Genomic DNA, 27,728 nt, shown 5'->3' on the forward strand with positions numbered 1-27,728 from the left:
AGAGACCAGGCTTACAAAAATATATTGACAAGGTCTACACTGAATTTGTCTTGATAATTTTTCTTTCCCAGGAGTCAAGTCTTCTAACACTAATTAATGCATCAAAAAGCAAATTATTTTGCAGCAAACATGAATTGGCACCTTTGTTCAAAAGAAGCCAATGATAATCCCAACTCTATGGGGAAGGTCTCACAGTGATCTATGTGCTACCTAGTTAGCATCATCAGGTTAACTAGAACCCATTAAATGAAATGACCGTTTGTAAAATATTAACATCTTGATGATCACTATTAAAATGCTTTCTCTTTTGTTTTTTCTTTGTGGTAATAGGAATCAAACCCATACTAGGCAAGTATTCTACCACAGAGCTGCACCCCAGACCTATTTAAATGCTCTCTGAAAGTAGATTTAAGTAAGCACAAGTTTCAAATCCATGGTGACAAATCAATAAGGACAACTCAGCTATGATAAATTCCTTTTTTTGTTTTCTTTCCAGGGCCTAGCACATGCTAAGCAAGTGCTTTACCACTAAGCTATACTTCCAGCCCTATGACAAATTCTAACCCTACCCATTCACCTTCCATAAAAGCACAACCTGGGAAGAAAGATGAGAATATATATTAGTTCCATATTAGTGCCCACTATTAAACTCTTATGTAAAAGGCAAGTATTCCTCTTCTACATTTGCTCCATATGGAATACTAAGCATCAATGATATCTTTACCTATTATTTGCTAAATTTAATGTCTTGGAGAAAATGTCCAAGTCCTCCACCACTAAAATGGCTATAAGAAGGGGCTGGAGATATAGCTCTAGCATAGAGCACCTGCTTGGCATGCACAAGGCCCTAGTTCAATCCCCACCACAGAAGGAAGGAAGGAAGGAAGAATGAAGAGAGGGAGGAAGGGAGGGAGGGAATAAAGAAAGAGAGAGAATATTCCCCAAATGTAGTCCATTGTAAATTACAGTGTTATCTAGAGCTGGCATGAGCTGAAGGGGGAAAAGCTCCAGTTTTTGAAAAAAATACAACAGAGGAAAACCCACATTACAACACTGCTGACTTGCTCCTATTTAAAAATGAATAGAAACTCTCTACTAGACAATGCTTACAGTTCCTCCTGCCTTGTTTGGCTCCAGTTTTGCATCAGTGATCAAGGTGAGCGAAGGGCTCAGATTCACTAGGGTGGAGGGATGGGTGGAAGCTGATGGGATGGTAGAAGCAAAAGGAGATGCCACAACTGCAGGTAAGTGACACTGCATTTATCTGACAAAGCAACATTTAGAAATGGGAGAAACATTTTGCAAGCTCATTGTGGTATTCTCCGATGAGTTACCTGGGAACTTATGGCTAGTGGACAGAGTATTTATTACCTGAGAAGCAAGTTGAAAAGCTAGGGAGGAAGACTCCACTTTCTTCTCTCCCCACAAAGTCAGTCAGGGCAAAACTGGGGCAAGTAATTTTCCTTCTCAGTGATTCCTGGTTTTGTGTAAAGCAGGTAATAATAACAACAACAAAAACAACAACAAACTACCCACAAGATTCATTACGTGACAGAATGTAAGCTCTGTATAAGAAAAAAATTAAACACAAAAAACCTGCATAATAGTAATACCTGCTACATATGCAGTGCTTTGTAATACAAACTCTTAAAAAAAAAAAAAACCTCATTTTAACCTCATGACAGCCTGTGAGTTGGGGAGAAGGAAACACATTTACAGATAGGGAAATAGTCTTAAGGTGTGATGGAGCCAGGGCCAAGCTCAAGGTCTTAGGACATTGCCATGACAGCACACACCACCTAGGAAAACTTATTTGGAGCTACAACCATCATCTTGATTTCATTATACTTCTAATTCTGTTCCTTTAGGCTCTGGATGTTCTGTATCAAGAGGGCTCTGGGCTTCCTGGGAGCCCTCCATACACGGGCTGTGTTCTTAGCCAGCCTGAGGCGGGCTGGCTCCACAGACAGGGTGGCCACCATTTGCACCACCATACACCTATACTGCACTACCAACCCTCTGCTGTGCCAGCAGTCTACCAACAGGGGGCCCAGCTGGACAACTTCTGGTTTAGTCTAAAATGGGTGTTTCTTCAGGGAGAATGTGAGGAGATATTCCCCGCCCTTGACAACAGAATGAGAAAGTCACTGACACTGTTCTGATTCAAAGTCAACATAAGACTTACCCATGGCTGTTCCCGCTGAAATCTGATGCCAGATGGTGTTGTGCTAGGCAGGTAATTAGACAGACACCCAGAAAAATTAAAATGTAAATATCTTCTGAACTAAAATAATCAAATTATTAAGTGTAATTTCAAAAAACCTTGCAAGCTCACACTGAGACTTTCTTCTACAACTACAATCTAAATACTAATGCACTGAGAAAGGGAAGGTACACACACACACACACACACACAAAAGCACAGAAGTACCTCTTTAGGTGGGTGTCAGAGTCAGTTTTAGGGAGGCTGTAAATACCTCCCAGCTACTATGCCATTCAAACAGTCACAGCAAAACGCTAACTACAGAGCATCTGGTCCAGCAGGGCGCTACACTGCACAAACCCACTCTCATCTGCATGAGGAACCACAGAGGTGAGAAGAAAACAGGCTCTCACTTTTGAAGGCGGCTGAATTTTAATCTCCTGGGAATCAGATGCAGAGTCGGACTTGGTGCCTCCAGAATTAGGCTTCTCTTTTTTCCTCTTCTGTTTCTTCTTTTTCTTTTTGGCTCCCAAATCCCCTGCAGGACTTCTGTAAGAAACGCCAGAAGGGTAAAACAAACCAAAGAAAGAAGTCATTATATAAAATTAAGTTGCATAAAATTAATCACTTAGAAAAACACACTAGAAAATAACTGTTAGGGTGTAAGTGGGATATGAAAGGTAGTCAGATTAAGATGTCAATGCAGAAAAATATTAGTCCATGATATCATCATTTAGGTGATTAGAAGTCACCTAAAGCAGGAAAGCTGCAGATATAAACCACATTTATAACTAAAATCAAATAGCTTTCATGGTTATCACTGCACTATTAATCTACTTCTTACTCAGTCTTTTAAGGGAGAGATACATGTGAAAAATTCCATTATAAACATCTCTTGGGGACAACAAAACACCAATCTTTTTTTCCCCCTCCTTCAGTGCTAGGAATCAAATCCCAGACCTTGCACATGATAGACCTAGAACTATAACCCTAGCCCACCAAACTACTCATCTTACAGCAACAGAAATGAAAGAAACTTTTTCTTTAGATGATTATATTTTTCCTGATAAAGATTTTTACTAGGAGGGGTAACAATAAAAAACTCAATTGACAAAAACATTAACTGGTGAAACACTTCCAATAAGAACCCTTGTCATCTTATGTGTTGTCTTCTAAAAGAGCAAAAAGAAAAAGACACAAGGAGATTTAAATTTTCTATTTATTTGGACTTCTTACTCAGCCACCAAAAACCTGGAACATAAATTAAAATTTAGCATCAGCAATCATTATTACATCATTGCCCACCCCATGTAGGGAAAGTTGAAAACTTAGTTCTGATCTATTATTGTAAATCAATCTGCTTTATCTGTCCCTGCTTATTTCTTTCTGAATTTTTATTTAACTATCATATATATTCATCATATAAGACTCAAATGTTAGTAATATGTATTAGGCATCTTATAATAGTCAAAGGCAATCAATACTGTTTCTGGTATGTGCGGTTCAAAAATTGTCTTACTTCTCTAAGGATGTTCCTTGTTTTTACTATAATTTTTTAAACTTTTAAATTTTATTTATATTTATGTGGTGTTGAGGATCAAACCCAGTGCCTCATACATGCTAGGCAAGCACCCTACCACGGAGCCACGAACCCAGCCCCTCACTATGAATAATTTTTTTAAAAAAATTTAATCTTTCTTTGCAGCGGGGATACTAGGGTTTGAACCCAGGAGCACTCAACTACTGAACCACATCCCCAGAACTATTTTGTATTTTTAGAGACAGGGACTCACTGAGTTGCTTAGTTCCTCGCCATTGCTGAGGCTGACTTTGAAACCGCAATCCTCCTGTTTCAACCTCCTGAGCTACTGGGGCAAAAATTTAATCTTAAACAAAAAGAAAAATTTAGTTGTAGGTGAACACAATACCTTTATTTTATTTTTATGTGGTGCTGAGGATTGAACCCAGTGCCTTACACATGGCAGGCGAGTGCTCTACCACTGAGCTTCAATCATAGCCCCAAACATAAAATTTTGAAACGTGCATTCTCCCTCTTCCACTTTACAAGTATCTTGGAGTTCTTTCCACACCAGGACACCCTGAGCTACCTCATTTCTCTTCAGCAGCTGGCACACTCCACTATGGAGATAGACACATTTTATTGAGCCATTCCTAGGTTAAAAAGGCTGCTGAAAAAAAAAAAAAAAAAAAAAAAAAAAATATATATATATATATATATATATATATATTCAGGTACTTAACATATTTCTGCATTCAAGCTGGTATGTCCGAAGGTGGAAAGGCTAAGTGAAAGCGATTTCGGTTTTATTGTACAATTTAGACTCTTCCCTAAATAGTGTACCAAATAAAGTATACCCTAGCAACAGGAAATCAAACGGCGTCCATCCACCTGTGCCAGCCCTGCACTAGTGTCACTCCTCTCACTGTGAAGGGGGGACTTACTAGAGGTAGAAAACATCTCACAGATCTCACTGCACACTTAATTTGTTTTTTATTTAGTCAGGAGTGTGGTCATACATCTTCTTATATGTTTATTGGCCATTTACATTGTTTCATAAAATTGTTTGTTTATATCCCCTTTTTATTAGTTGTCTTTTAAAAGTGATTTGTAGGCATTCTTTAAAGTATCAGTAGCACCTACATTAAGTATCTACTTTGGGCACTTAATCTCGTTTAAGCCCCACCACAATCCTAGGAGAGTAATATGACTTCATGCTTGGATCACATCACTTAGTTTGGGTCTGTTATTTAGATCACGAATATTTTACTCATTTGTTTTTTAGTTTTAAGCCTTATTTATGGTATGTTTTAAAAATTTTTTATGTAATCTAATATTGAAAATGTTCCCCTTGTGGCTTCATGGCTTTTAAATCTTGCTTACAAAGATGTCTCTTATTCCAAATAGTGTAAATATCCTTATTTGCCTTTTTTTCCTCTATTATTTTAATTATTTTTGAGAAAAAGTTAGCTTTCCAACCCATTTGGAATAAAATGTGCCTGCTATATACCATGTCCCTGCTTTCCAAAAGTATATTATAAATACAAGAAAGTCCCATTAAAGCTGGCCATGGTGGGGCACACCTGTAATCCTAGCAGCTGGGGGGTGGTGGGCGCAGGGAGGGGTGGCTGAGGTAAGAGGATCATGAGTTCAAAGCAAGCCTCAGCAACTTAATGAGGCCCCAAGCAACTCAGCAAGACTCTGTCTCTAACTGAAATATAAAAAAGTGCTGGGGATGTGGCTCAGTGTTTAAGTGCCCCTGGGTTCAATCCACAGGCCAAGGGCCTGTGAAGAGTGCTGATGCCTTCCCCCTGGGCCAAAGCATTTCAGAGCCATTATGCTTTCTCTTGCCCTCTCGGGTTTCCCTGCCAAGTCTTGAAGCCTTGAATCAAAATGAGTATTGACTGATGGCATCTCCTCCAGCCAAGACACCTGGGTAATAACTCACACACAGGAACCTGCCCACCCCCAGGTAGCATGAGAGGGAAACAGACCTTTGAGACTTAAGTAGCAGAACTGTGAGGTGGTTTTTACCACTTCATAACCAGGAGGACCCCAACTGATAGAGTGATAGCCTCAGTGCTCAATATCTAGGTTATAAAGGGCTCCCTTCCCACCAGTTATTCATGTGTTAAAGTAGTAAATTTTTAAATCTAAAATGGGTAATTCATTCCTCCGTAAAATCAAAATATGAAATGTATGTTCAATAGTGAGAGGAAACTGTTTAAGACACAAGTATATGAGCTATAGATTCATATTTCCCCGTTCCTAATCCAAAATTAGAAAGCAGTGCTCATTTTTGAAGATACACTAAGACCTTGTCAAGTGGTGCCCTAGTGGTCTAAAAATAGTACTGCATTCTCACCCCGAAATGAGCATTTACTTTCATCAGTAGAATTAAATCTGTACTATCATGATGTTTATATTTAAAAATCATCTGGTGACTAAGAATGCCCATAAATATCTGACTAGCAATTGGGCTTAAACAAACATATCACAGCCAGGTATTGGAGCTAGAAGTCAGCTGTGGATATATACAACTTTGTATAGTCTCTGATTGAGATCAAGAATATTTTAGGCTTTCCTTCATGTTCCCAAGGTTGCCACCTTATAAATGATGAATTTGCTATCCTGTTATTGCATGACTTATGCAGTCATGTGTATGTTACATAAGAAATCTATTTCACACCTGCATCCCTTAGGTCTCTAATGCCTCAGATTACGATAGTAGTAACAAATGCCTGTTGAATGAATGAATGATTCTGACTCTTGAGGTGGATTAATCATACATTACCAGGCAGTGAAAAACCACAGAAAGCTACAATTTCCCATACTGTGATGGCAGAGCCTTTGCAACCTATTCTAAAGTATTTACTGAACATTACTATGAGCTGGGCCTTGGGTTGGGTGCACAGGGAGGCGGACATCATTGAGGACATTCCTGGGCTTCACAATCCAGGGAATTATCCCTCTTCTGCCCTCACCCACTATTTAATTGTTGCTGGTTAAGGCTTTCCTAGAAACCACTAGAAGCCCAGGACCATGCAGCTTTTCTTATAATACACCCAGTTTAAAATAGCTCCAAATTCCCGAGAAACTTTCTAAGAGAGGAATACAGAATGAGATGTTGTGACTGGTTCAAATGCTTTGAAACACATGCCTGTCCAATTGGATCAAAATGCCTCCTTCAGGGGCTGGGGATGTGGCTCAAGCGGTAGCACGCTCGCCTGGCATGCATGCGGCCTGGGTTCGATCCTCAGCACCACATACAAACAAAGATGTTATCTCCACCGAAAACTAAAAAATAAATATTAAAAAATTCTATCTCTCTCTCTCTCTCACTCTCTCTCTCTTTAAAAAAAAAAAATGCCTCCTTCAATGATCTAGAAAGAAGTCGTTGTCCTAGGTGGATTCATTTTTTTCTAAAGCAGATAAATTAAACTCATGGAAGCTGGAGTGAATACAGAGATAATTAAAAAATAAAAACACCAGACTATTTCACCAAAAATTCTTTAAATAAGATTACATCATCTATTCTATCATTTTTAGAACACTTGTATAATGAAATCTTCCATTAATTACACTTTGGGAGTTAACTACCGTACTCACCAAAACTCCCTTACCAAAACTGTATTGCTAAAATTATACTTTTTTTAAATTTTGGTATAATGGGGCAACTGTACTCATTTTTTGTTAACTAGTTCAAAAGGGATTCCTTGCCCTTCCCTTTCTCATCTGAACATTAAAATCAATTGGCAGGGAGCTACAAAAATGGACACTAAATGAGTCATCTCTCCTCTAACCTCCCAGACACATGCTCCAAACATTCCAGCCCTTGAATAAGGAAGAGCTACTGTTCCATTTCTCAGAAGTCTTAAGAAAACCAGAATTGGGAATAAGAGGTGACAAGGATACCACTTCACATTACTAGGATAACTGTAATAAAAAAGATAATGGGCTGGGTATGATGGTGCATACCTCTAATTCCAGCAATTCAGGAGGCTGGGGCAGGAGGAAGATCACAAGTTTGATACCAGCCTCAGCAACTTAGCAAGACCCTAAGCAACTTAGCAAGACCCTGTCTCAAAATAGAAAATAAAAAAGAGCTGAGGATATGGCTCAGTGATTAGGCACGCCTGAGCTTAATCCCCAGTGCAATCAATCAATCAATAAAAAGATAATAAAAAGTTTTGGTGAGGATAGAGAGAAATTGGAACCCTTGTACACTGCTAGTGGGAATGTAAAATGGTGAAGCTACTTTGGCAAGCAATCTTTGTTTGTGGGTCCTGAGAATAGAAAATACAGATTTCCAATATAATCCAGTAATTACACTCCCAGGTATTCCCAAAGAGAAATGAAAAATGTACCCATTTAGTAAACTTGTATATGAACATTCATAATAGCCTTCTTTTTTTTCATTGTATTTTAGTACATTATAGTTATACATAATAGTGGGGTTTATTTTGATGTATTCATAAAAGCACATAACATTAGTTTTCTCCATTGCAGTCCCCAGTATTTCTTCTTTCCCTCCCTCTTCCTTCCCACTGATCACCTTCCTCTATTCTATTGGTCCCTCCTCCCTCTCCCTTGGTGCCCTCACTTCTACTCTGATCTCCCTTCTATTTTAATGAGATCCTCTTTTTTAATTCCCTTTTTCTCTCTAGCTTCTGCATAAGAGAAAACATCTGTCCCTTAACTTTCTGAGTCTGTCTTATTTCACTTAGCATGATGTTCTGCAGTTTCATCCATTTACCAGTAAGTAACATAATTTCATCCTTCTTTATGGCTGAGTAGAACTCCATTGGGTATATATCCCACACTTCTTTATCCATTCATTTATTGATGGGCACCTAGTCTGGTTCTATAACTTGGATATTGTGGATTGTGCTGGTATGCATTGGTATGCATGTATCACATAGTGGCCTTATTCTTAATGGCTCCCCCACCAAATGTTCATAGCCAGAAGAATGCATAAGGGAATATGGTATATCTATGCAATGGAATATTATTTAGCAATTAAAAATGAATGTTTATACATATTATAACAAAGTGAATCTTGAAAACACAGTAAGTGAAAGATGCCAGTTAGGTAAAGGGCCATGTATTATTATTATTGGATTTATAGAAAACATCCAAACAGGCATATCCATAGAAACAGAAGGCAGATTTGTGGTTGCCAGGGGCTGGGGAGCTGGAGGGGTAGTGGGTTGATGGCTAAGGGTGTCAATTTCTTTCTGGAATGATGGAAATGTTATAAATTGATTGTGGTGATGGTTGCACAACTCTGTAAATATTCTAAAAGCTACTGAATTGTATACTTTAAATGGATAAACTCTATGGTACGTGTATTTCAATGAAACTGTTTTTAAAAATTAACAAGTGAGCTGGGTGTGGTGGCACACACCTGTAATCCCAGAACTTGGGAGCCTGAGGCAGGAGGACTGCAAGTTCAAAGCCAGCCTCAACAACATAGCAAGACCCTAAGCAACTCAGTGAGACCCTTTATCTAAATAAAATATTTTTAAAAGGGCTGGGGATGTGGCTCAGTGGTTAAGTGCCCCTGGGTTCAATCTCTAGTACCAAAAATACATTTTTAAAAATTTTAAGAATAAAATTTAACAAGTGAAACTCTTCCCTGGATACGGCAGGATAGTGGTGAGGCACGAGCAGATGCAGAGCTGCCTACAGCCACCTGGTTGGGGTCTGTTCCCTACCAGAATCCAGGTCTCTGAAGAGAGACATGTAGAACAGAGACATTAAAATGTCTGGGTGGGAAAGAGGTTGAGCAGGCTTCTGGACAATAAAGAAAAACTCTTGCTTAGGAGATGATTCTTCTTTGAAATCATATTAAGAGTCTGATTCAGACTTCAGTGCTTGAGGCCAATTACAGAGTCACAGAAATTCAGCTGCAGAAATCATGCCACTCTTTTTTTAAAAGTCTCTTGAGCTTCAAGAAGAGAAATTCCAATTTCTTATCCCCCAACATTCATATGAAAGATCCATAAAAAAAGGTTCTCAATTTTGCTGCCTCAAAAAGTACAGACACTTCAGCGTGTCTAGAAGAATCTCTGGGAATATTCAAACCTCAGGTGAAACCAATACACTCCCTCTCAGCTGTGAAAACATCAAATATTTAATGAGACACACCAGAAAATTTTGAAGAAATATCCATGGAATCTACAGACAGAACTTAAAGCAAGAGCCAATGTAACAGAGCCATGGAAACATTTCACACTTGGTCCAGGAGAATTCCAAAATATCTATTTTCCTTTCTCTCTGCGTTCACAGCTGGACAATTCCCAGCTCCCTGGCAGTCAGGTGTGGTCACCAAGTTCTAGTCACTGAAAAGTGAGCAGAACTGGTGTTTGCTGCTTCCTGTTGGCATGGAAACCCTGAGGTAGACTTTACCATGCTCTTTCTTTCCCTTATAATAACTAGATGCAAATGTAGGGAGAAGATACTAAAAGGATGGCAGAGGCACATAATGAAGGACATCTAGTCTCTGAATGACCAAATAAGCATCATTACCTGAACACATGCTCAAGACCATTACATAGACAAGAAGGAAATATCCACTGCATTGAGCAATCACATATTAGGGTGTATTGCAGTTTAAATTTGCAATGTCCCCCAATGCTCATGTATAATTCCCAATGCAGAAGTGTTCAGAGGTGGGGTCTTAGGAAAGTAATTCGATCCTAGGGGCTCTATCCTCTTCAATGGATTAATCCACTAAATGAGTCACAGCTGGAAGGAAACAGAAACTCTTGGAGGTGGGAGCTAACTAAAAGAGTGGGTCTTCAGGGTCATGCCTTTGGAGACTATATCTTATCACCAGTCCCTTCCTCTTCCTTTCTCTCTCTTTCCTTCCCAGCCACCAGGGGAGGTAAGCAGGGTGTTGATCCATTACACCATTCCACCATGATGGTGTGCCTAACCTTGGGTCCAAAGCAATGAAGCCAGCCAACCCTGGACTGAAACCATCAAGCAAAATAAATCTTTCCTTCTTTTTTTTTAATATTTTTTTTAGTTGTAGATGGACACAATACCTCTATTTTATTTGTTCATTTCTTTGTGGTGTTGGGGATCGAACCCAGTGCCTCATGATAATGCTAGGCAAGCACTCCGCCACTGAGCTACCCGGCCCCTCTTTCCTTCTTTTGGTTGTTTTTCTCAGGTATTTTGTCATAGTGACCAAAAGCTGACTTAACACAGGATCTATAACAGCTCAACCAATCATAACTAATACATTAATTTTAAGAGTCACATGAAACATGCTCAATTTAAACAGAATATGAATTCCAAAGATGAGAAGCAATGTTAAACTTTACAGAATAAATGATCACTCAGCTCTTCCCCACTCACTGGGCAAAAGAGGAAACATCAGTGGTTTGATACAAATATTCTCCCTCTTGATTTCCAATTACCTGCATAGAAAATGGTAAGACTGGCCAGGTACAGTGGTGCATACCTGTAATTCCAGCAACTCAGGAGGCTGAGGCAGGAGGATAGCAAGTTTAAGGCCAACCTCAGCAATTTAGCAATTTAGTAAACAACTTACAAGACACTGTCTGAAAATAAACAATAAAAAGGGCTGGGATGTAACTCAGTGGTAAAGCACCCCTGAGTTTAATCCCCAGTACCAAATAAGCAAAACTGAAAACAATAACAAAAAGAAAAATGGTGAGATTAGGGCAAAAGATATAGCTTAGTGGTAGAGCATTTGCCTACCATGTGTGAAACCTTGAGTTCAATCCCCAGTATTGAAAAAAGAAAAAGAAAATGGTGGGATTACAGATGAGTAATCTTTTATTTTAATGTATTTTCTGATCTGTCCTTAAGAATCACAATGGTTTTACAACTAAAACATTTTTAAGAGATAAAATAAAAATATATATACCCAAGAGAGACTGGAACTAGAGAAAAAGATCACTAAACTATTAACAGACATGCCAGTAACAACTCAATACATAGGAACCAGGTATATGATAAAGATTTCATCAAAAGTAGTAGTGCAAATATGAATCTTTCACTCAGAAGCATCTGAGAAACTGAATTCCCATCAGAGAAAAATGAAAATAATTGCTACTTTCCCACAATATTCAAAAGCAAATTCCAAATAAGTTTAAGACCCAAACTTGGAAAATGAAAACTAAGTTTTGCCCACTTAGTTCACAATTGTCCAATGTCTAGAACAGTGTCTGGCACATAGCACTGAAGTAAATATCTCAAGTAATGTGCTGAAGGAAGAACTGAAGGAACTAAGTAATCACTTTTTAATTTCAGAAAAGGAAAAAATTTCTTAGGTGAGGACCTAGAAGTACCAACTGTAGGATAAAAGATGATAATTTTGTCTACATCAAAATGAAACATGTCATGGCAAAGTAATTATAAACAAAAATTCAAAACAATTCAGTGAGGCAAGATATTTATAAAACATGCGACAAAGTTCTAATAGCTAAAATATATAAGAAGCTATTTTCCCCTCCATGCTTGATCTCTAATTTAGCGGCAAAATAATATCCTGTCCAGGACGGCAGGCATTAGCTAGGATGGGTTTGAATCTGGCTCCCTTACTTCCCAGCTGTGTTACTTTAAGAGTATTATTTAACTCTCAGTGTTTCTGTTTCCTCTTCAGGGGTACATAAGATCCATAAAAACAGGGTTTTCCATTGTGTCCCTAGCATCCGACATATTAAAGCTTCTCAATAAATATTTGCTGGATGAATGAGAAATCAACCAAAAAAATCAATATGAAAAAGACAAAAGACTGAGAGAGGAATGGGATGAGGATATGAATAAGCACTTCACAATAAAGGATGCCCTAACGGCCAACAAATTTTAAAAAGATGGCATTTTATCCACTGACTTCACAAGCCTGTAGTCTAATAATAGAATAATGTGAGGAAACGAAAAACTAATATACTCCAGGCAAATGTAAACTGAAGCAACCAATTACCATCATCATTACCATCGTCACCATCGCCATTATCACCACCACCATAATCTGCACTGCTACCACTACTATCACAGCCATTATCTCAATCACCACTGCCTCCATCACCATTACCCCCATCACCACCACAATCATCACCATCACTGTCCCAGCAGCTAACAATTCAGAACACTAACTATGTGTCAGGCAGTATAAGTATGGTAGATACTGACCTCGTGCACTGTCAACTGGGTAACTTTTGAGATAAGTCCCATTATTATTACTCCCATTTTTTTAAAAATTTATTTTTTAGTTGTAGTTGGGCATAATACCTTTATTTATTTATTTTTATGTGGTGCTGAGGATTGAACCTATAGCCTTGCATGTGCTAGGTGAATACTCTACCGCTGGCCACAACCCCAGCCCCTACTCCCATTTTTTAGAAAAGCAACTGTAATTGCTTATGCAGAGATTAAGTAACCCACTAAAAGTCACATAGCTATAATGACAGGGCCAGGACTCAGATCCACCCATTATGGCTCCCAAATCCATGTAATTACATAATGTAATGCTTATTTTTACATTTTTACTGGTTAACCATCCTTTTAGGTATTTCTTGGCAATTTTTGAATCTTCTTTTGTGCACTGCCTACTCAAAATCTTTAAATATTTTTTCATTAATCTTCATTGTCTTCTTCAAATCAAGACAGATCTTTAGTACCATATGCATGTGCACAACCCTGGTGCCCTGGTTAGGACATCACTTCCCTAGAAGAAAAGGGATTACACTAGAAAGAAAACACAAGGGCCAGGCAGGTGGTGCACACCTGTAATCCTAGCAACTGATGCAGATGAGGTGGGAGTTAAAGTTTGGGGCCAACCTGGGCAACTTAGAGCCTATCTCAAAATAAAAAAGGCCTGGAGATGTTGTTCAGTGGTAGAGCACACCTGAGTTCAATCCCCAATACACAAGAAAAAAAAAAAGAGAGAGAGAGAGGAAAAACAAGCATGAGGAGGTTTTGGTTCAGTTTATTAAAAACAGTAAAGGTCACCCCAAGGTGCATTGCATTGCCCCGCTGATGAAAGATAATTCATATCCACAGCTGGGGAAGACGGCTAAGGATGACCCAAATTATCAGTTGTACTTGCCACAAATCTGTCTCCATCTTGGATCAAGAGCACACATCATCACGAGATTATCACAAGACCATCCAATTCAATAATGGATTTTAACTGCAGTGCAGGTGCTTGAAGAAGTCATGTGACTTTTGTCAGTGGCTCATCTGTGGAATTCCACTATTGATTTCTTCATTTTTTTTCCCCAAGTGTAACCACAATCCAAAGCAGAAAGCCAACCTTCCAGCTGTCATCAGGGGCTGTGAGCTCTCCATGGCTGAATAGCAAGCCCAGGATTCAAGCCTGGTTGGAATAGGATCTTGCTGATCCCTGCGCTAGTGGCCTCCAGTCTGTATTGTTAACTAATCCCTTTTCATAGATACTGGGTTGCTTCCAATTGCATATTCATTTAAACTCTTATCAAGTTCTAAACATGGGAAAGTATGGCTTATCTCATTAGCCTTCTCCTACATTAATCCCATATTATCAATCCATTTTGGTGCCTACTTCACATAAAAACCCATTTCTTTCTTTTTTTTATTTTTTGTTTAGTTTTTTATGCAGTGCTATAGATCAAACCCAGTGCCCCACACATGCTAGGCAAGCACTCCACCACTGAGCCACAGCCCTAAAAACGATTTCTGATAAGAGATAATGTTTAATAATATAATTTTATTCAACACTCATTGGCCAGAAACTAGTCTAGTGTGAAGTTTAGTTTGCGAAGTGACAACGATCTTTGAAAATAGTCCAATATTAGAATAGAAGAAGAATGTCTTAAAAGGTTAAAAAAAGTGTGTTTTTTTAAAATCAATACATGTAACTTAAAGACTAAGAACATTAGCTGTTCAACAATAGCAAAACTCTTCCTAAAAATGAAATGAACATAACAAGTAGAAAAATCAAATTTAAAAAAGGCTTGAGAAACTTGGCAGAATACATCCTTTATGATAGTCCAAATCAGTAAAAAGTTACCCACTTTTAATAGCTTTTTTCACCCATGCTCACAAGTGTTTTTTTTCTGATAGAATAGCTGAAATCTACTAGCATCTGGCTTTTCTCAGTTCTGGTCCTTTCTCAGCTTACTAAAATTAGATAAGTTAAAAAAAAAATCCTTTCTGGCTGAGATTCATTTCAACATTGTACTACCTTTGTTATATTTAATAATATTAATGTGTATTAGCAAAGTTAAAATTTTGATGTGCTTTTTAAATTAGATTCCTATTTCTAAATTCCCTTGCATACAAAATTTTCATTTTTTTACTTCCTTTTTTGTATGTCCCAAAGCTAATCAAGGAGCAAGGATATTTATCTATTTATTTTCGTACTGGGAATTGAATTCAGTGTTGCTTTACTAATGAGCTATAATCCCAGTCCTTTTTCTTTTTCTTTTTTTTCTTAATTTTTTATTGTGGGTTGTTCAAAACATTACAAATTTCTTGACATATCATATTCCACACTTTGATTCTAGTGGGTTATGAACTCCCACCTTCACCCCATACACAGATTGCAGATTCACATCAGTTACACATCCATTGATTTACAAATTGCCATACTAGTGTCTGTTGTGCTCCGCTGCCTTTCCCATCATCCACCCTCCCCCCTCCCCACCTCTCCCCTCCCCTCCCCTCCTCTCTCTCTACCCCCTCCACTGTATAACCCTGAGGGTCTCCTTCCATTACCGTGCAATTTACCTTCTCTCTCCCTTTCCCTCCCACCTCTCATCCCTGTTAAATGTTAATCTTCTTCTCCTGTTCTTCGTCCCTACTCTGTTCTTAGTTACTTTCCTTATATCAAAGAAGACATTTGGCATTTGTTTTTTAGGGATTGGCTAGCTTCACTTACCATAATCTGCTCTAATGCCATCCATTTCCCTGTAAATTCTATGATTTTGTCATTTTTTAATGCAGAGTAATACTCCATTGTGTATAAATGCCACATTTTTTTTATCCATTCGTCTATTGAAGGGCATCTAGGTTGGTTCCACAGTCTTGCTATTGTGAACTGTGCTGCTATGAACATCGATGTAGCAGTGTCCCTGTAGCATGCTCTTTTTAGGTCTTTAGGGAATAGACCAAGAAGGGGAATAGCTGGGTCAAATGGTGGCTCCATTCCCAGCTTTCCAAGAAATCTCCATACTGCTTTCCAAATTGGCTGCACCAATCTGCAGTCCCACCAGCAATGTACAAGTGTACCCTTTTCCCCACATCCTCGCCAGCACTTGTTGTTGTTTGACTTCCTAATGGCTGCCAATCTTACTGGAGTGAGATGGTATCTTAGGGTGGTTTTGATTTGCATTTCTCTGACAGCTAGAGATGGTGAGCATTTTTTCATGTACTTGTTGATTGACTGTATGTCCTCCTCTGTGAAGTGTCTGTTCAGGTCCTTGGCCCATTTGTTGATTGGGTTGTTTGTTCTCTTATTGTCTAATTTTTTGAGTTCTTTGTATACTCTGGATATTAGGGCTCTATCTGAAGTGTGAGGAGTAAAGTTTTTTCTTTTTTTTTAATTTTGAGACAGTCTCATTAAGTTGCAGAGGCTGGCCTGAACTGTGAGTAAACAGGTAGACACCCTTTCCTTGCTTTGCAGACACATTTGGAGGTGTGTCTTAATTCAGCTCAGGCTGTTATTAGAAAATACTAATGACAGAGTAGCTTAAAAAACAGACATTTGTTTCTCATATTACTGGAAGCTAGAAGTTCAAGATCAGGGTGTCAGTACTGATGGGTTCTAGTGACAAATCTTTTTTCTGGTGGAGAGACAGAGCTCTGTTCTCTACATCTCTAAACCCATCATGAGGGCTCCACCCTCAAGACTTAACACCATCACACTAGAGATTTAGGCTTCAATGTATGAATTTGAAAAGACACACAATTTGGTCCACAGCCATGTGCCCACCATCTCCTTCTCTGAAAACAACTGCTGACCACTTTATCAGTCAACTTTCCATCACTATAACAAAATATTTGAAATAACTAACTTATAAAGAAAAAAGGAAAAGGTTTATTTTGGCTAACACTAAGGGAGATTTCAGTCCATAACTGGCTCAGTTGCTTTGGTGAGGTAGCACATCATGGCAGGAGTGCGTGGTAGAGCAAAACTGCCTACACAACAAGCCAAAGGAGCAAAGACTCTGAGGAGAGGAGACAGGGCTGAGCGGGAGGGAGGAAGGGAGCAGAGGCTAGAGATAAATAAACCTTGGGTCTCTAATTCTAACAGACTATCTGTTCCTTATTTTGAAATCACCTATTATATGTTTAAATAAAATTTCCTTTTTCTTGAGCTAATGGGTAGATGTTCCACACACATTCAGCAACAGCTGTAAAGAGCCATGTTACCCACTTATCAGCCATGCAGCCCCCAACAAGCCACTTATCTCAAGGAGCCATGTCTTCCTTGGCAGTAGAACAAGGGTCTGCCTGAGCAGATGACGGGGAGACAGGCTGGGGGACACTAGTGGGAAGGTGCCATGGAAAGGACACATTCGTTAAGGACTTCAGACCTCTGACAGGGGTCATCATCTTTGGCTTCATGAAAGAGAGGACATTTGGGTTGACCTTGAATTTGAAGTAGAGATACAGGAAGAGGACATGAGGGAAATCACATATGATGACTTACAGAGGGGCGTGGATGGACAAATTCCCTTGGTGAGTGAGCACTGATGTCTGGCACTGAATTTGAAGTTGTTTTTGGCTGTGCTATAATCACACCCCTCCCCCATTATCCACAATACCTTCAGTAAATAGTGTAAATAGCAGTCCATTAGTGAGGGCATAGGGGTAAAGTGAAAGCGAGACAACTGCATTGCACCCGAGGTCAAATGTTGAAGAACAGTTAAAGGAACCAAAACCATTACAAGTCTAGTGATGGGGGAAGTTGGAGGCAGGCTGGACATGCTTGAGGACCATGAAAACTTAAATCCCAAGAAGCCCCCCAAAATATGCACTACTTTGGGTCATTTTGTTTAACTAAAGAAACAACGATCCTAGAAGGTAAAAGAGCATGGAAATTTCTTGGTTACAGGATAGGGATAAAACTTAGAAGCTTCTAGACTGAAAACAAGACAAACAAACAAAAAGAATAAGGTTACCTAAATAAGAACAAAGCAGACTGGCACAGAAAACAGTCTCTGTACCACTAAACACTAGAAAATAAAAACATAATGTATGTGGAGTTTAAAAGAAAAATAATTGTTGGGATGGGACTGTGGTTCAGTGGTCAAGCACTTGTCTTAACTATTTCAAGGCCCTAGGTTCTATCTTCAGCAATGCAAAATAGAGAGGGTCAAAGGAGGGAGGGAGGGAGGGAGGGAGGGAAGGAAGGAAAGAAGGATGGATGGAGGGGGGAACAATTATTATAGAATTACATGCACGTCCACTCTATGGTTTTTATGTGTAGGAAACAGAACCTTCAGACATGTAAGAACTAGCCACATCCAACATAAGACAAAAAAATTAAGCTGGATGTGTTGGTGCATGCCTAGGATCCCAATGATTTTGGAAGATGCGGCAGGAGGATGGTAAGTTTGAGGCCAGCCTGGGAAATTTAGAGAGACCCTGTCTCAAAAGAAAAAATGAAGAGCTGGGATGTAGTTCAGTGTTTGCCTGGTACATGTGAGATCCTGCCTTCAATCCCCAATACTGCAAAAAGAAAGAAAAAGCAAAAACAATTAAATTAGAAAGTAAATAAAGGAAAGAATGTGTTTTATAAGGAAGAGTGGTAAGCAATAACAACAGGAAAACTGTCAGGAAAGTCCAAAAAGTTTTTAACACGTATGTGAAATTAACCAAATGGTTAAGAAGAACATTTTTAGGGACACAAGGATAGATATTAAAGAAGTCACATGGAACTAAAATTCCAGGCTATTTCAATAAACCCTAGGAAGCAAAACCTCCTACACATTTGTGTCTTGTAAGATTATATAGTGTTTTAGAATATGACTAATTTTTGACACTGATAGGGAAATATGGATTAAATACATGCTTATTCAAAATGTAAAGATAAGCCCCAGGATTTAAAAAAAAAGAAGAAGAAGAAGAATAAAAATTTAACATTTCCTGCAAAAAGACAAGAAAATAAAGAAATATTTTTAGTGTAATGGAAAATTCACAGGCAAGATATGATATAAGCTGTCTAATATGATAGCCACCAGTCACACAGGGGTATTTAAATTTAAATTAATTTCAAATAAATAAAGAATTCAGTTCCCCAGTCACACTAGCCACATCTTAAGTGGTCAACTGCCCCAGGTGGTTAATGACTATCAAACTGGATATTTCTATATTCCAGAAAGTTCTAGCAGACAACAGTAATAGTGAAAAATACAAGGTAATGAAGGAACATATGGAAGTATGATTCTATTCATGTTAATCACATACACCCACTTGTGAGTTAATTAAACCGTTAAACTGGCATTTCTAGGAATTTCTAGGAAAACCAAGGACTTTCATTCACTATATACTTTATTGTTTGAATTTTTTAATAAGCATATTTTTACTCTTATAACAAGTAAAAGTGATTAACATATTTTCAAGTGGAATAACAACCTGTCTCCTTTCTTGAACTTGGAACAGAACTTTAGTTCTGTTAAAACAAATTGATTTTAACTAGTATAGATTTATAGTATATCCTGGTGCTAATTAACAAAGTTGGCAAGGTACATGTCCTATACTTAGAAATTTTTGGTATTTTAGCCACAATGGGAGAAGGGAAGAGAGTCTGTTCTGGGCCAAAGGATGATATCACCATCTCAGACACAAGTTTAAGCTGATATTTGATCATTTAAAACTATTTCTTGAACTGAAGAGGTCCCGTGGGCAAGGGCTTTTAATACATCTTTCCATTTCGATTCTTGTAGCTGATAATAGATCAAATTTCAGAAAGAGTAATTTTGAATTATGTTATAAATTTCCCAAGAAAAGAAAACTCTATTGAGAGTTACAGTCAGTTTCTGGACATTCCCACTGAATCCATATAACTAAGGGGAAGTTTCCATAGTCAGTCTCAACAATAAATTAAGTATGCTGCCCAGAGTAATTTCAGTTTTTTGGGGGGATGGTAAAAGAGAGATCATATTCTGTGTAATAAGTATTACAAAGCTTTCATCTTTGTCAAGTACCAGATCTTTAATTTTTCTTAGAAAAAAAAAAATCCTTAAAAATGTCTCACCAGGTATGGTGGCACATGCCTGTAATCCCAGCAGCTTGGAAGGCTGAGGCAAGAGTTCAAAGACAGCCTTAGCAATTTAGCGAGGCCCTAAGTAACTCAGGGAGACCTGTCTCTAAATAAAATATAAAAAGGGGCTGGGGATGTGGTTCAGTGATTAAGTACCCCTGGGTTCAATCCCTGGTACCAAAAAAAAAAAAGAAACTTAACTCTCACATACTAAAATTATATCACATTATCACATCTACCCCAGGGACTTAGTCACTTATCTGCCAACACATACACATGTTTATTTTTATTCCCTACATAAATATTGTTGATATTTCCCCACAGACTATACTGAGGGAGAAACTCTTAATGGAAAAAGGATGAAAAACATCAATTTGTGTAGAACATATGCATTCTGAAAGTTAATGATGGCAACCGGTTTTGTTATCAACTTAAACATCAGTTTTATTTGGAGACCAACTATGTGACTGATTTCAACCCTAGACATGACTGTGCTTGTGGGGTGGAGATTTTGACCCCTACCAGATGTTGTTCACAAATGGAGAAGATGTACATGGATGGGGCAAGAAGATAGCAAGTTTTAGCCAATGCTCCAACAATTTACCCAGTCCTCAACCATTTCCCAAATTCCTTCAGAACAAAATAACAGAAGACATAAACACATAAAGAGCAAGCACAGTGTTAAAATATTAAAGATTCTTAATTATCTGCCTAACCTCAAACCCAAATGTGAAAGTTCCTATGAAATTCATCCTACAGGTAACCTCTTCCAGACAACTTTAGCAGTTATTTTCAGTCACTTGAACCTATTTCTAATAATTCATATAAGAAGTTGGACTGAAGCTAATTTTGATCTATGTAGAAAGTTTTTATAAGAAAATAACAGTATAAACAAGACTTCCTTAGAACTTTTAATTTGCTTGAAATTTTTCAGGCTCCCTCAAGTTCTTCACTAAGACCTACTTATTTTTATCCAATTGTAAATCACACGTTCAAACCAGTAAAAGAATCTTTCTAGGTAATCATCTATTAGCCTGTTTCTAATTTGCTGCATATTGTTCAAAAATATTACTATACTTCTCAGAATATAGTCTCACTAAATGAAACTGATAATCTCTCCTCTTTCCCATTTTTTGGGAATTTATGAAATTTTTATAGTATATGCCACATCTATACTTGAATGAACCAAAAAGTTAAAAACGAGCAAATTTTCCATGAAAATAAGACATAAAGGTAATAAGATTCAAGCACTTTATAATATTTATGCTACTGCTTTTTAATGAAACACAAAAATCTCATATTTCATTCATGTAATTTCAGCATCATCCATAAAATGAAATACTTTTTGTCCATAAAATCCTATGAAAATAAAAGCATACACAGTAATATTTAGATTTTAATGCAAAATAATAATCTCACTGGGTATTTTTTTTCTGAGGCTATAGTTTCAACTCATTGTGTTAAAATAACTAGCAAATACATTACCCTGAATGATGGGGATGAATTAAATCTTTCAGGCCACAAGGAAACTACTGTAAATTACCACTCTGTGCAGTGACCACCACCAATTGGCCTCAGAGTGACAATCTGTCTTTTAAAGGTGAAGCATTAACCTACTCATTCATCTAAAGACTCATTGTTTGTTGCTTATTTAAAGTGGTAGAGAATGAAGAGGCTAAGTATAGAAAAGAGGACTCTGAAATTTTAACATTTACAAACTTGAACTACTTAAAAAATAAAAAAAAACAGAAAAGCCTAGGTTTCTACCAAGCAGTATCATCAATGCAGGAGCCAAATCAAACACAATCACTCCCCCAAATCTGGCACATACTGTCTAAATTCAAATCCAAAAAAGCAGTCCAACAAGAGCAGCCACTTGGAGTTTTAGGACTCTTCTTACATGTTAAAAGACTACAATAAATCCATTATATTAATCTTTTTCCACTAGAAGTTATTATCACATTACCTGCTTTTGGTTAAAACATTTCAGTCCATGGGGCATCTCTAGATTTTGATTAACCATGCTAACACCTAATTAACATGTTGATACAAATCTGGAAATCTCTGAAGAGGGCTCCAAGATGCCTTTGGGTGTTATTCTGGGAACTTCACTCAGCCTACCAGCAAGGTGTCCGGGAACAGTCTCAGATCAATGGGCACACAGATGAGTAATTCTCTGTACCATGAACATTCTGCACTGTGTAAGTGATGAAACCCTAATAAAATCCCTAACCCAGAATATCAAACAAAGAAGAATATACAGAAATTATTGGGGGGGGGGGGGGACAGTATTCAGGTTCTCCCCAGGAAGATAAGAGGAGCTGAACTTATGCGAGTAATCCATCAGCTTGCATCTGGAACCATTTCTGGTAACAGAGCTATTGTTTCAGAAACATATTTTATTCAGCTATCTGTCACAGGCAAATTTCTATCACTGCATAAAGAGAACACAGGCTCAGATTTCTGTACAATTTCCTTTCCTCTCTTTAAAAATTTTTCTAGACTTGAATGATAACATTCAGTACTTGCAGCTGCCACTGAAGTGCTCGCTGTTTAAAAAAAAAAAAAAAAGCATCTTGCCAATGGAAGATACATGTAGTCAGCTTTTCTTTTTCTTAATCTGTCATTTAATATTTTCTAACGCACTAAAGGTCAATAAGGGTTCCTTTCTTAAATAAATCTTACAGTAGACTTTAAATAGGATGCAAATACACTTTCAATCATCAATCATTTAAAGAATATCTCCATGAACTGAATAAATAAGCCATCTGTGACTCAAGCCTCCCTAATCGTGTTTTTAGGCTGACCCACTTATACAGTCACCACGGTTCACACAAAATCTCAGTTCTAAGGGGGCAGGAATAACTGCTCTGTGCGGGCGCATAATTTGAATCCAACAGGATAAAGGGATGATACAAACATCTATAAAAAAAAATTAAAAAGAAAAGAACAGGAGTCTTTAAAAAGAGAATTTCAATACCACCCTTAACCAGAAGCAATCTTTTCTCCAACACAAGCGCAAATCAAGTCTGAAGGTGGAAAGGAGGGCAAGCGCAAAGGATGAAGAAACCGGACCAAGTATTAAAACACTTGGTGCATTTGACTTTGGAGAGCAAACCCTGGGTTTGCAAGCAGGATGCGGTCAAGTCTGTGGGAGCTCCGTACAGGGGGTCAGCCCTGCTCTATACAAAGCTCTGCGGATCCGCTGGAAGGTGGCAAAACTGAGTGTCCCCAGGAGCCGGCCGGGCCGGGACCCCTTCGGCGCCCCCTGCCCGGCGGCGGAGGCAGAACTTTGCGCAGTTCGCCGCTAGCAGCCCAGAAACCGCCAGGGGCACACCTCGGTTCCACTCCCCACACGGGCTTCGCCGGTTATTACTTCACTGGGGCTGGTGGTGGTTGGGGGAGGGGGAGGGGTGAAAAGACTCAAGGAAGGTTGGCAAGGAACGGGGAGGACCACTTCCATCCCACGCGCCGCAGACGGTCAAGAACGCCGCCGCCACAAAGGGAAGGGCGTCGCGCTTCTCCTTGGTTCCCACCGAGAGTCACTCGCTGGCAAGGGCAGCAAGCAGCCCCCACGGGGCCAAAGCCAGCAGCGGGGATGGGCGAGGCCAGCCGGCGGGGACGCGCGGCAGGTGACAACCGCGTCGCCGTCCCTGGCCCGGGGTCCCCGCCTCCCCGCCCACTCCGGGCCTCCTCTCTCCTGCAACCTGGACTTCACAATGGTCTCGAGCCGGGGCGAAATTACCACGGAGCTGAGCCACTGAGGGGCCCCACACCCCTGGGAAACGAGCCCGAACGGCGACCCGAGGCGCGTGCGGTTTCCGCCCTGTCGTTCCCGGTGGCGCCCGCGCGCCGCCTCCTACCCTTTGGCGTGCTCAGTCTCTTCCTCATTGTCCCCGTCTATCCCGCACGTGTCCTGGTCGTCCAGCTCCAGGCTCTGCTGGCTGGCCGCAGACTCGCTGTCCTCCGCCATCGCGGCGGCGCGGACTGAGGAGGCGGCGCTCGGAGCGGCGGGCGCGGCACGGCGGGGCGGGCGCGGCGGCAGCTCCCTCTAGTGCCGCCCGCCGTCCTGCTCCGAGTCCGGAGCCAGGCTCCGCGCCCGCCCCGCCCACCCCGCCGGGCCCGCCCTGCCTCCCCGCCTGACCCCGCCCTCCTTCGCCGCCCACAGCTCAGCCTCGCCACTCCCACCTCGACCCGCCGGAGGGCGCGGGTTTTCCCCAGCCCGGCCGCTCGGGAGTTTGGGGGAGGGTTGATGGAGCTGGGGGACTCCCAGCCTGAGGCAGTGAGGAGCCGACCGGCTCTGCACCGCCAAGCCTGAGCCTCTCCTCTGACCTAGCCTCAATTCTCTAGGCCACGACGTGTGGACTGTGCTGGGCACCCACATTTTGGGAACACAAAAACACTCGATTTTACCTCTCCGCCTGTTTCGGAGCGCTTCGGCTTTGGCAGTGAATTTTGCAAAGGAGTAGGCATGCCTAGGCCAGTGACTTCCAGAAGCTCTTCCCGCCCCGTCGCACGCATTTGCTTTTAAAAAGAACATTTACAATCTGTCTATTGTAAAACCAAAGTCAAAGTCATACCAGACTGCCTTCAACTTCCCACCTCCCTGTTCCAACCACTCTCACAACCATAAAACTCGACAGAAAAAAATCTAGAGCTGTCCCATTTGGGCTGAATACAGTCGTCTGAGACCAGAACAAATATCTTGAGGGAAATGGGGACACAGTTTCAGGTAAGCTACTCTGCCATTCCCCGAAGTGAAGGTCATGACCTAGATTGCCTAAGAAAAGGCTGGTAAAGTTCAGATTCCATTTGTTGTCGTCCTGTACACAGCAGTCCTTTCCTTTGCTTTCCTGAGAGAGATAATGTTCAAAGTTCCTGCAGGATTGCCAGAAGTCTACGCGGTGGTTTTCACAAAGGCAGAAATTGTGCAATGAGGAAAAGGAGACTTTAAAGGACCACCAGAAATTTGGGGTCTGGGTCATTTATTTGCAGAAGGTATTAGACCATTTTGTGGCTTCTTTTTCCCCCAGAAAGGAGAATATGTCCTTAAAATACAATAAGATAGAAGTATCTAAAGACAAAAATTGCAGAGCAATTTCAAAGTCCATTAGCTATTTGATGTTGATCCAGCTAAGAAGTAGAAATGGGGCCAAAACATGGAGGAAATACAGTATTACTTTTAACAATTGCAACTATTTCTGAGACAGAGTCCTATGTGGCCTCTAGCTTCAAATTTAAGGATAAAGGCAAATACAGATCAATGGAGTTCCTGCAGCTCATCTCTAGGAACATGAATAGTTGGAAAACTGTAACCTGCTTGAGTTACCAAAAGGAACCTGACTAGGCCAGACAGATCAGCAGTCAGAAGGGTTCTCTCAAAGACTTTTTAAAATACAGAGCAAAGGAAACTCAATAGACATATATTTATTTGAATTTTCAAGCATACAAGAAAAAAAAAAGCTAAGAAAACAAATAATTTGGGGGAAACTAAGTAAGGACATCAAAAAACAGTTAAACACCAGAAAACAATGACAAGCAGGGAACATCTGTTCCCCAGAATGGAAATAAGTTTGCTCAGACATTTGTACAGTACTGGATTGAAGTATTATATAATACAAATGTTTCTCAGCATTAATGTTTTGAAGGAGGAAAAAATTTGCACATGACCCTGGGGGTTCCTAAATCTTATTGTCATGTACATAATATGTTTCTATAAATTTTTACTTCTTTCTCTGGCTTAATCCCAGAGTTTGGAGAATGGGAGCCAAGTGGCACTTCTGGTCTCTCAGATCCAAAGCTCATTTGGGGGAAAGAGATCTGTAGGGTGGTTGCCAGTATGTTTAAAGAGCTCTTGGGAATTTCCTGCTCTGCCTGGCTCATCTCCTATTACAAATGTAAGACCATAGTTGTATAATTGGTTTTGTTTTAAAGTATTATAACTATTTTTTTTATATATATAGGGATTGAACCCAGGGGCACTTAATCACTGAGCCACATCCCTAGCCCTTTTTTGTATTTTATTTAGAGACAGGGTTTCACTGAGTTGCTTAGGACCTAGCTAAGTTGCTGAGGCTGAGTTTGAACTCGAAATCCTCCTGCCTCAATCTCCCAAGCTGCTAGGATTACAGGTGTGTGCCATAGCACCCGGTAACTTCTTTGTTTTTAATTGTGATAAAACACACAACATAAAAAAATAATAAAAAAGGTTTTGTCTTGGCCATTTTTAATTGTATAGTTTGGTTGTACAACAGTGTAAGTGTACTAATCTCCAGAACTTTTCCACATTTATTAAACATTTCCACATTTCCCTCTCCTTTCAGATTTTGGCAACCACCATTCTACTTTGTTTCTGCGAGTTTGACTACTCTAAATACCGCATATAAACTATTTGTCTTTTTGTGACTGGCTTATGTCATATAACATAATGTCCTCAAGTTTTATCCATGTTATAGCATATATCAGATTTCATTCCTTAATAAAGTTAAATAAGATTCCATTTTATGTATAGACAACACTTTGTTTATTTATCCACTGATGGACAGGGCTTCTTACACATTTTGGCTACTGTGAACAATGATGCTGTGGACATAGGTGTACAAATATCTATTTAAGACCTTGTTTTCTGTTCTTTTGAATGTATACCCAGAAGTGAAGTTGCTGAATCATACAGTCATTTCATGTTTTTTTAAGAACTTCTGTATGTTTTTGGTAGCAGCTGCATTTACAATCTCACCAACAGTGTGCAAGTGTTCCAGTTTCCCCTATCTCCTTCAATGTTTGTTTTCTTCTTCTTTCTTCCCCCTCCTTTTTTCTTTCTTTATTCCTTTTTTTTTTCATAGCAATCCTAATATATATGAGTGATATAATTTCTTAATATAATCAGGGACTTACATATAAGCCTGTTTTTGCTTATAAAGTACATTTTTAGACAAAAAATAAGATAACTATTTTAAAGCCACATATAATTCAGGGAGAGAGTAGGGTAGTTCCTGTTATCTATAAGAGAATAGGCAGTGACCAATTACAGATATCTTAATTACAATGTAAATTTTACACAAGTCAATCTATCGTTGGAAGAGTACTATGCATTAACTTTAAAGTAATACTATATAGTACTTGACCTCCAAACATATTTGAATATTCTCCTATATTTCCTTTTTTTGAATACTACAATGCGAATAGTAAGTGGGGTTATGGGGTAAGTAGGATTATAAAGAGAAGCAGTTAAGGGATTTTGACACTAGGACTCCAAAGGTAGTGCTGAATTAATACAGAAAATATAAAGATTCATTTTGAACCTATACATGCATACCAACCTACCCTTGTCTATTTCTTCAGAGGATAGTAAATATTAGACACAGCTACAGAGATATATGAGGAAATGGAACACAGAATCTGAGGAAATAGTTCAGAACAAAGTTTAAAGAAATAAAAAGATGGACAATTTAAAGAGGTTAAGAGATAGAGTGACAGAATGAGGCCTTGCATGATTCTATTCTTGGGTAAACCTCCTGGGTGGATGTGGAGCAGAGCAGAGCTAGGCCAACTCAGGTCCTTGTACTCTCAAAAATCCTCAGTTAACTAACAACAGACATGTGAGGCAGTCATATTGAGGTAAGCATACTCTTCATATGACCCACAGACTTGTGAAAAATAATGAGTGATCATTGTTTCAAGCCATTAAACTTCGGAGTATTTTATTATGCAGCAACAACTAACTGGCATCTTGAAGAAAAGCAAAGACCAAATGAAAATCTTAAAAAACTTGACTCTTT

General features: G+C 39.3%; 1 protein-coding gene across 2 annotated transcripts in view; it reads right to left on the reverse strand.

Annotated features, from left to right (window-relative positions):
- Positions 1-23,983, reverse strand: part of Nmt2 (N-myristoyltransferase 2) — a 46,312-nt gene extending 22,329 nt beyond the window's left edge. The window contains exons 1-3 of one of the 2 annotated variants that reach the window (XM_046448257.2): positions 23,814-23,976; positions 2,617-2,752; positions 2,186-2,228 (exon numbers count right to left, since the gene is read on the reverse strand). In XM_046448257.2, coding sequence (XP_046304213.1) covers positions 2,186-2,228; positions 2,617-2,752; positions 23,814-23,841 — 207 coding nt within the window. In that variant the 5' untranslated portion in view covers positions 23,842-23,976. Of the gene's footprint in view, positions 1-2,185; positions 2,229-2,616; positions 2,753-23,813 lie in introns of both variants that reach the window. The other variant, XM_046448256.2, reaches the window with a different exon arrangement.
- Positions 23,984-27,728: the final 3,745 nt, after the last annotated feature.

Source organism: Marmota monax, unplaced genomic scaffold (genome assembly GCF_021218885.2).
Source record: "Marmota monax isolate L192 unplaced genomic scaffold, Marmota_monax_Labrador192_F-V1.1 WCK01_AAM20220418_F8-fsc00066, whole genome shotgun sequence".
Lineage (NCBI taxonomy): Eukaryota > Metazoa > Chordata > Mammalia > Rodentia > Sciuridae > Marmota > Marmota monax.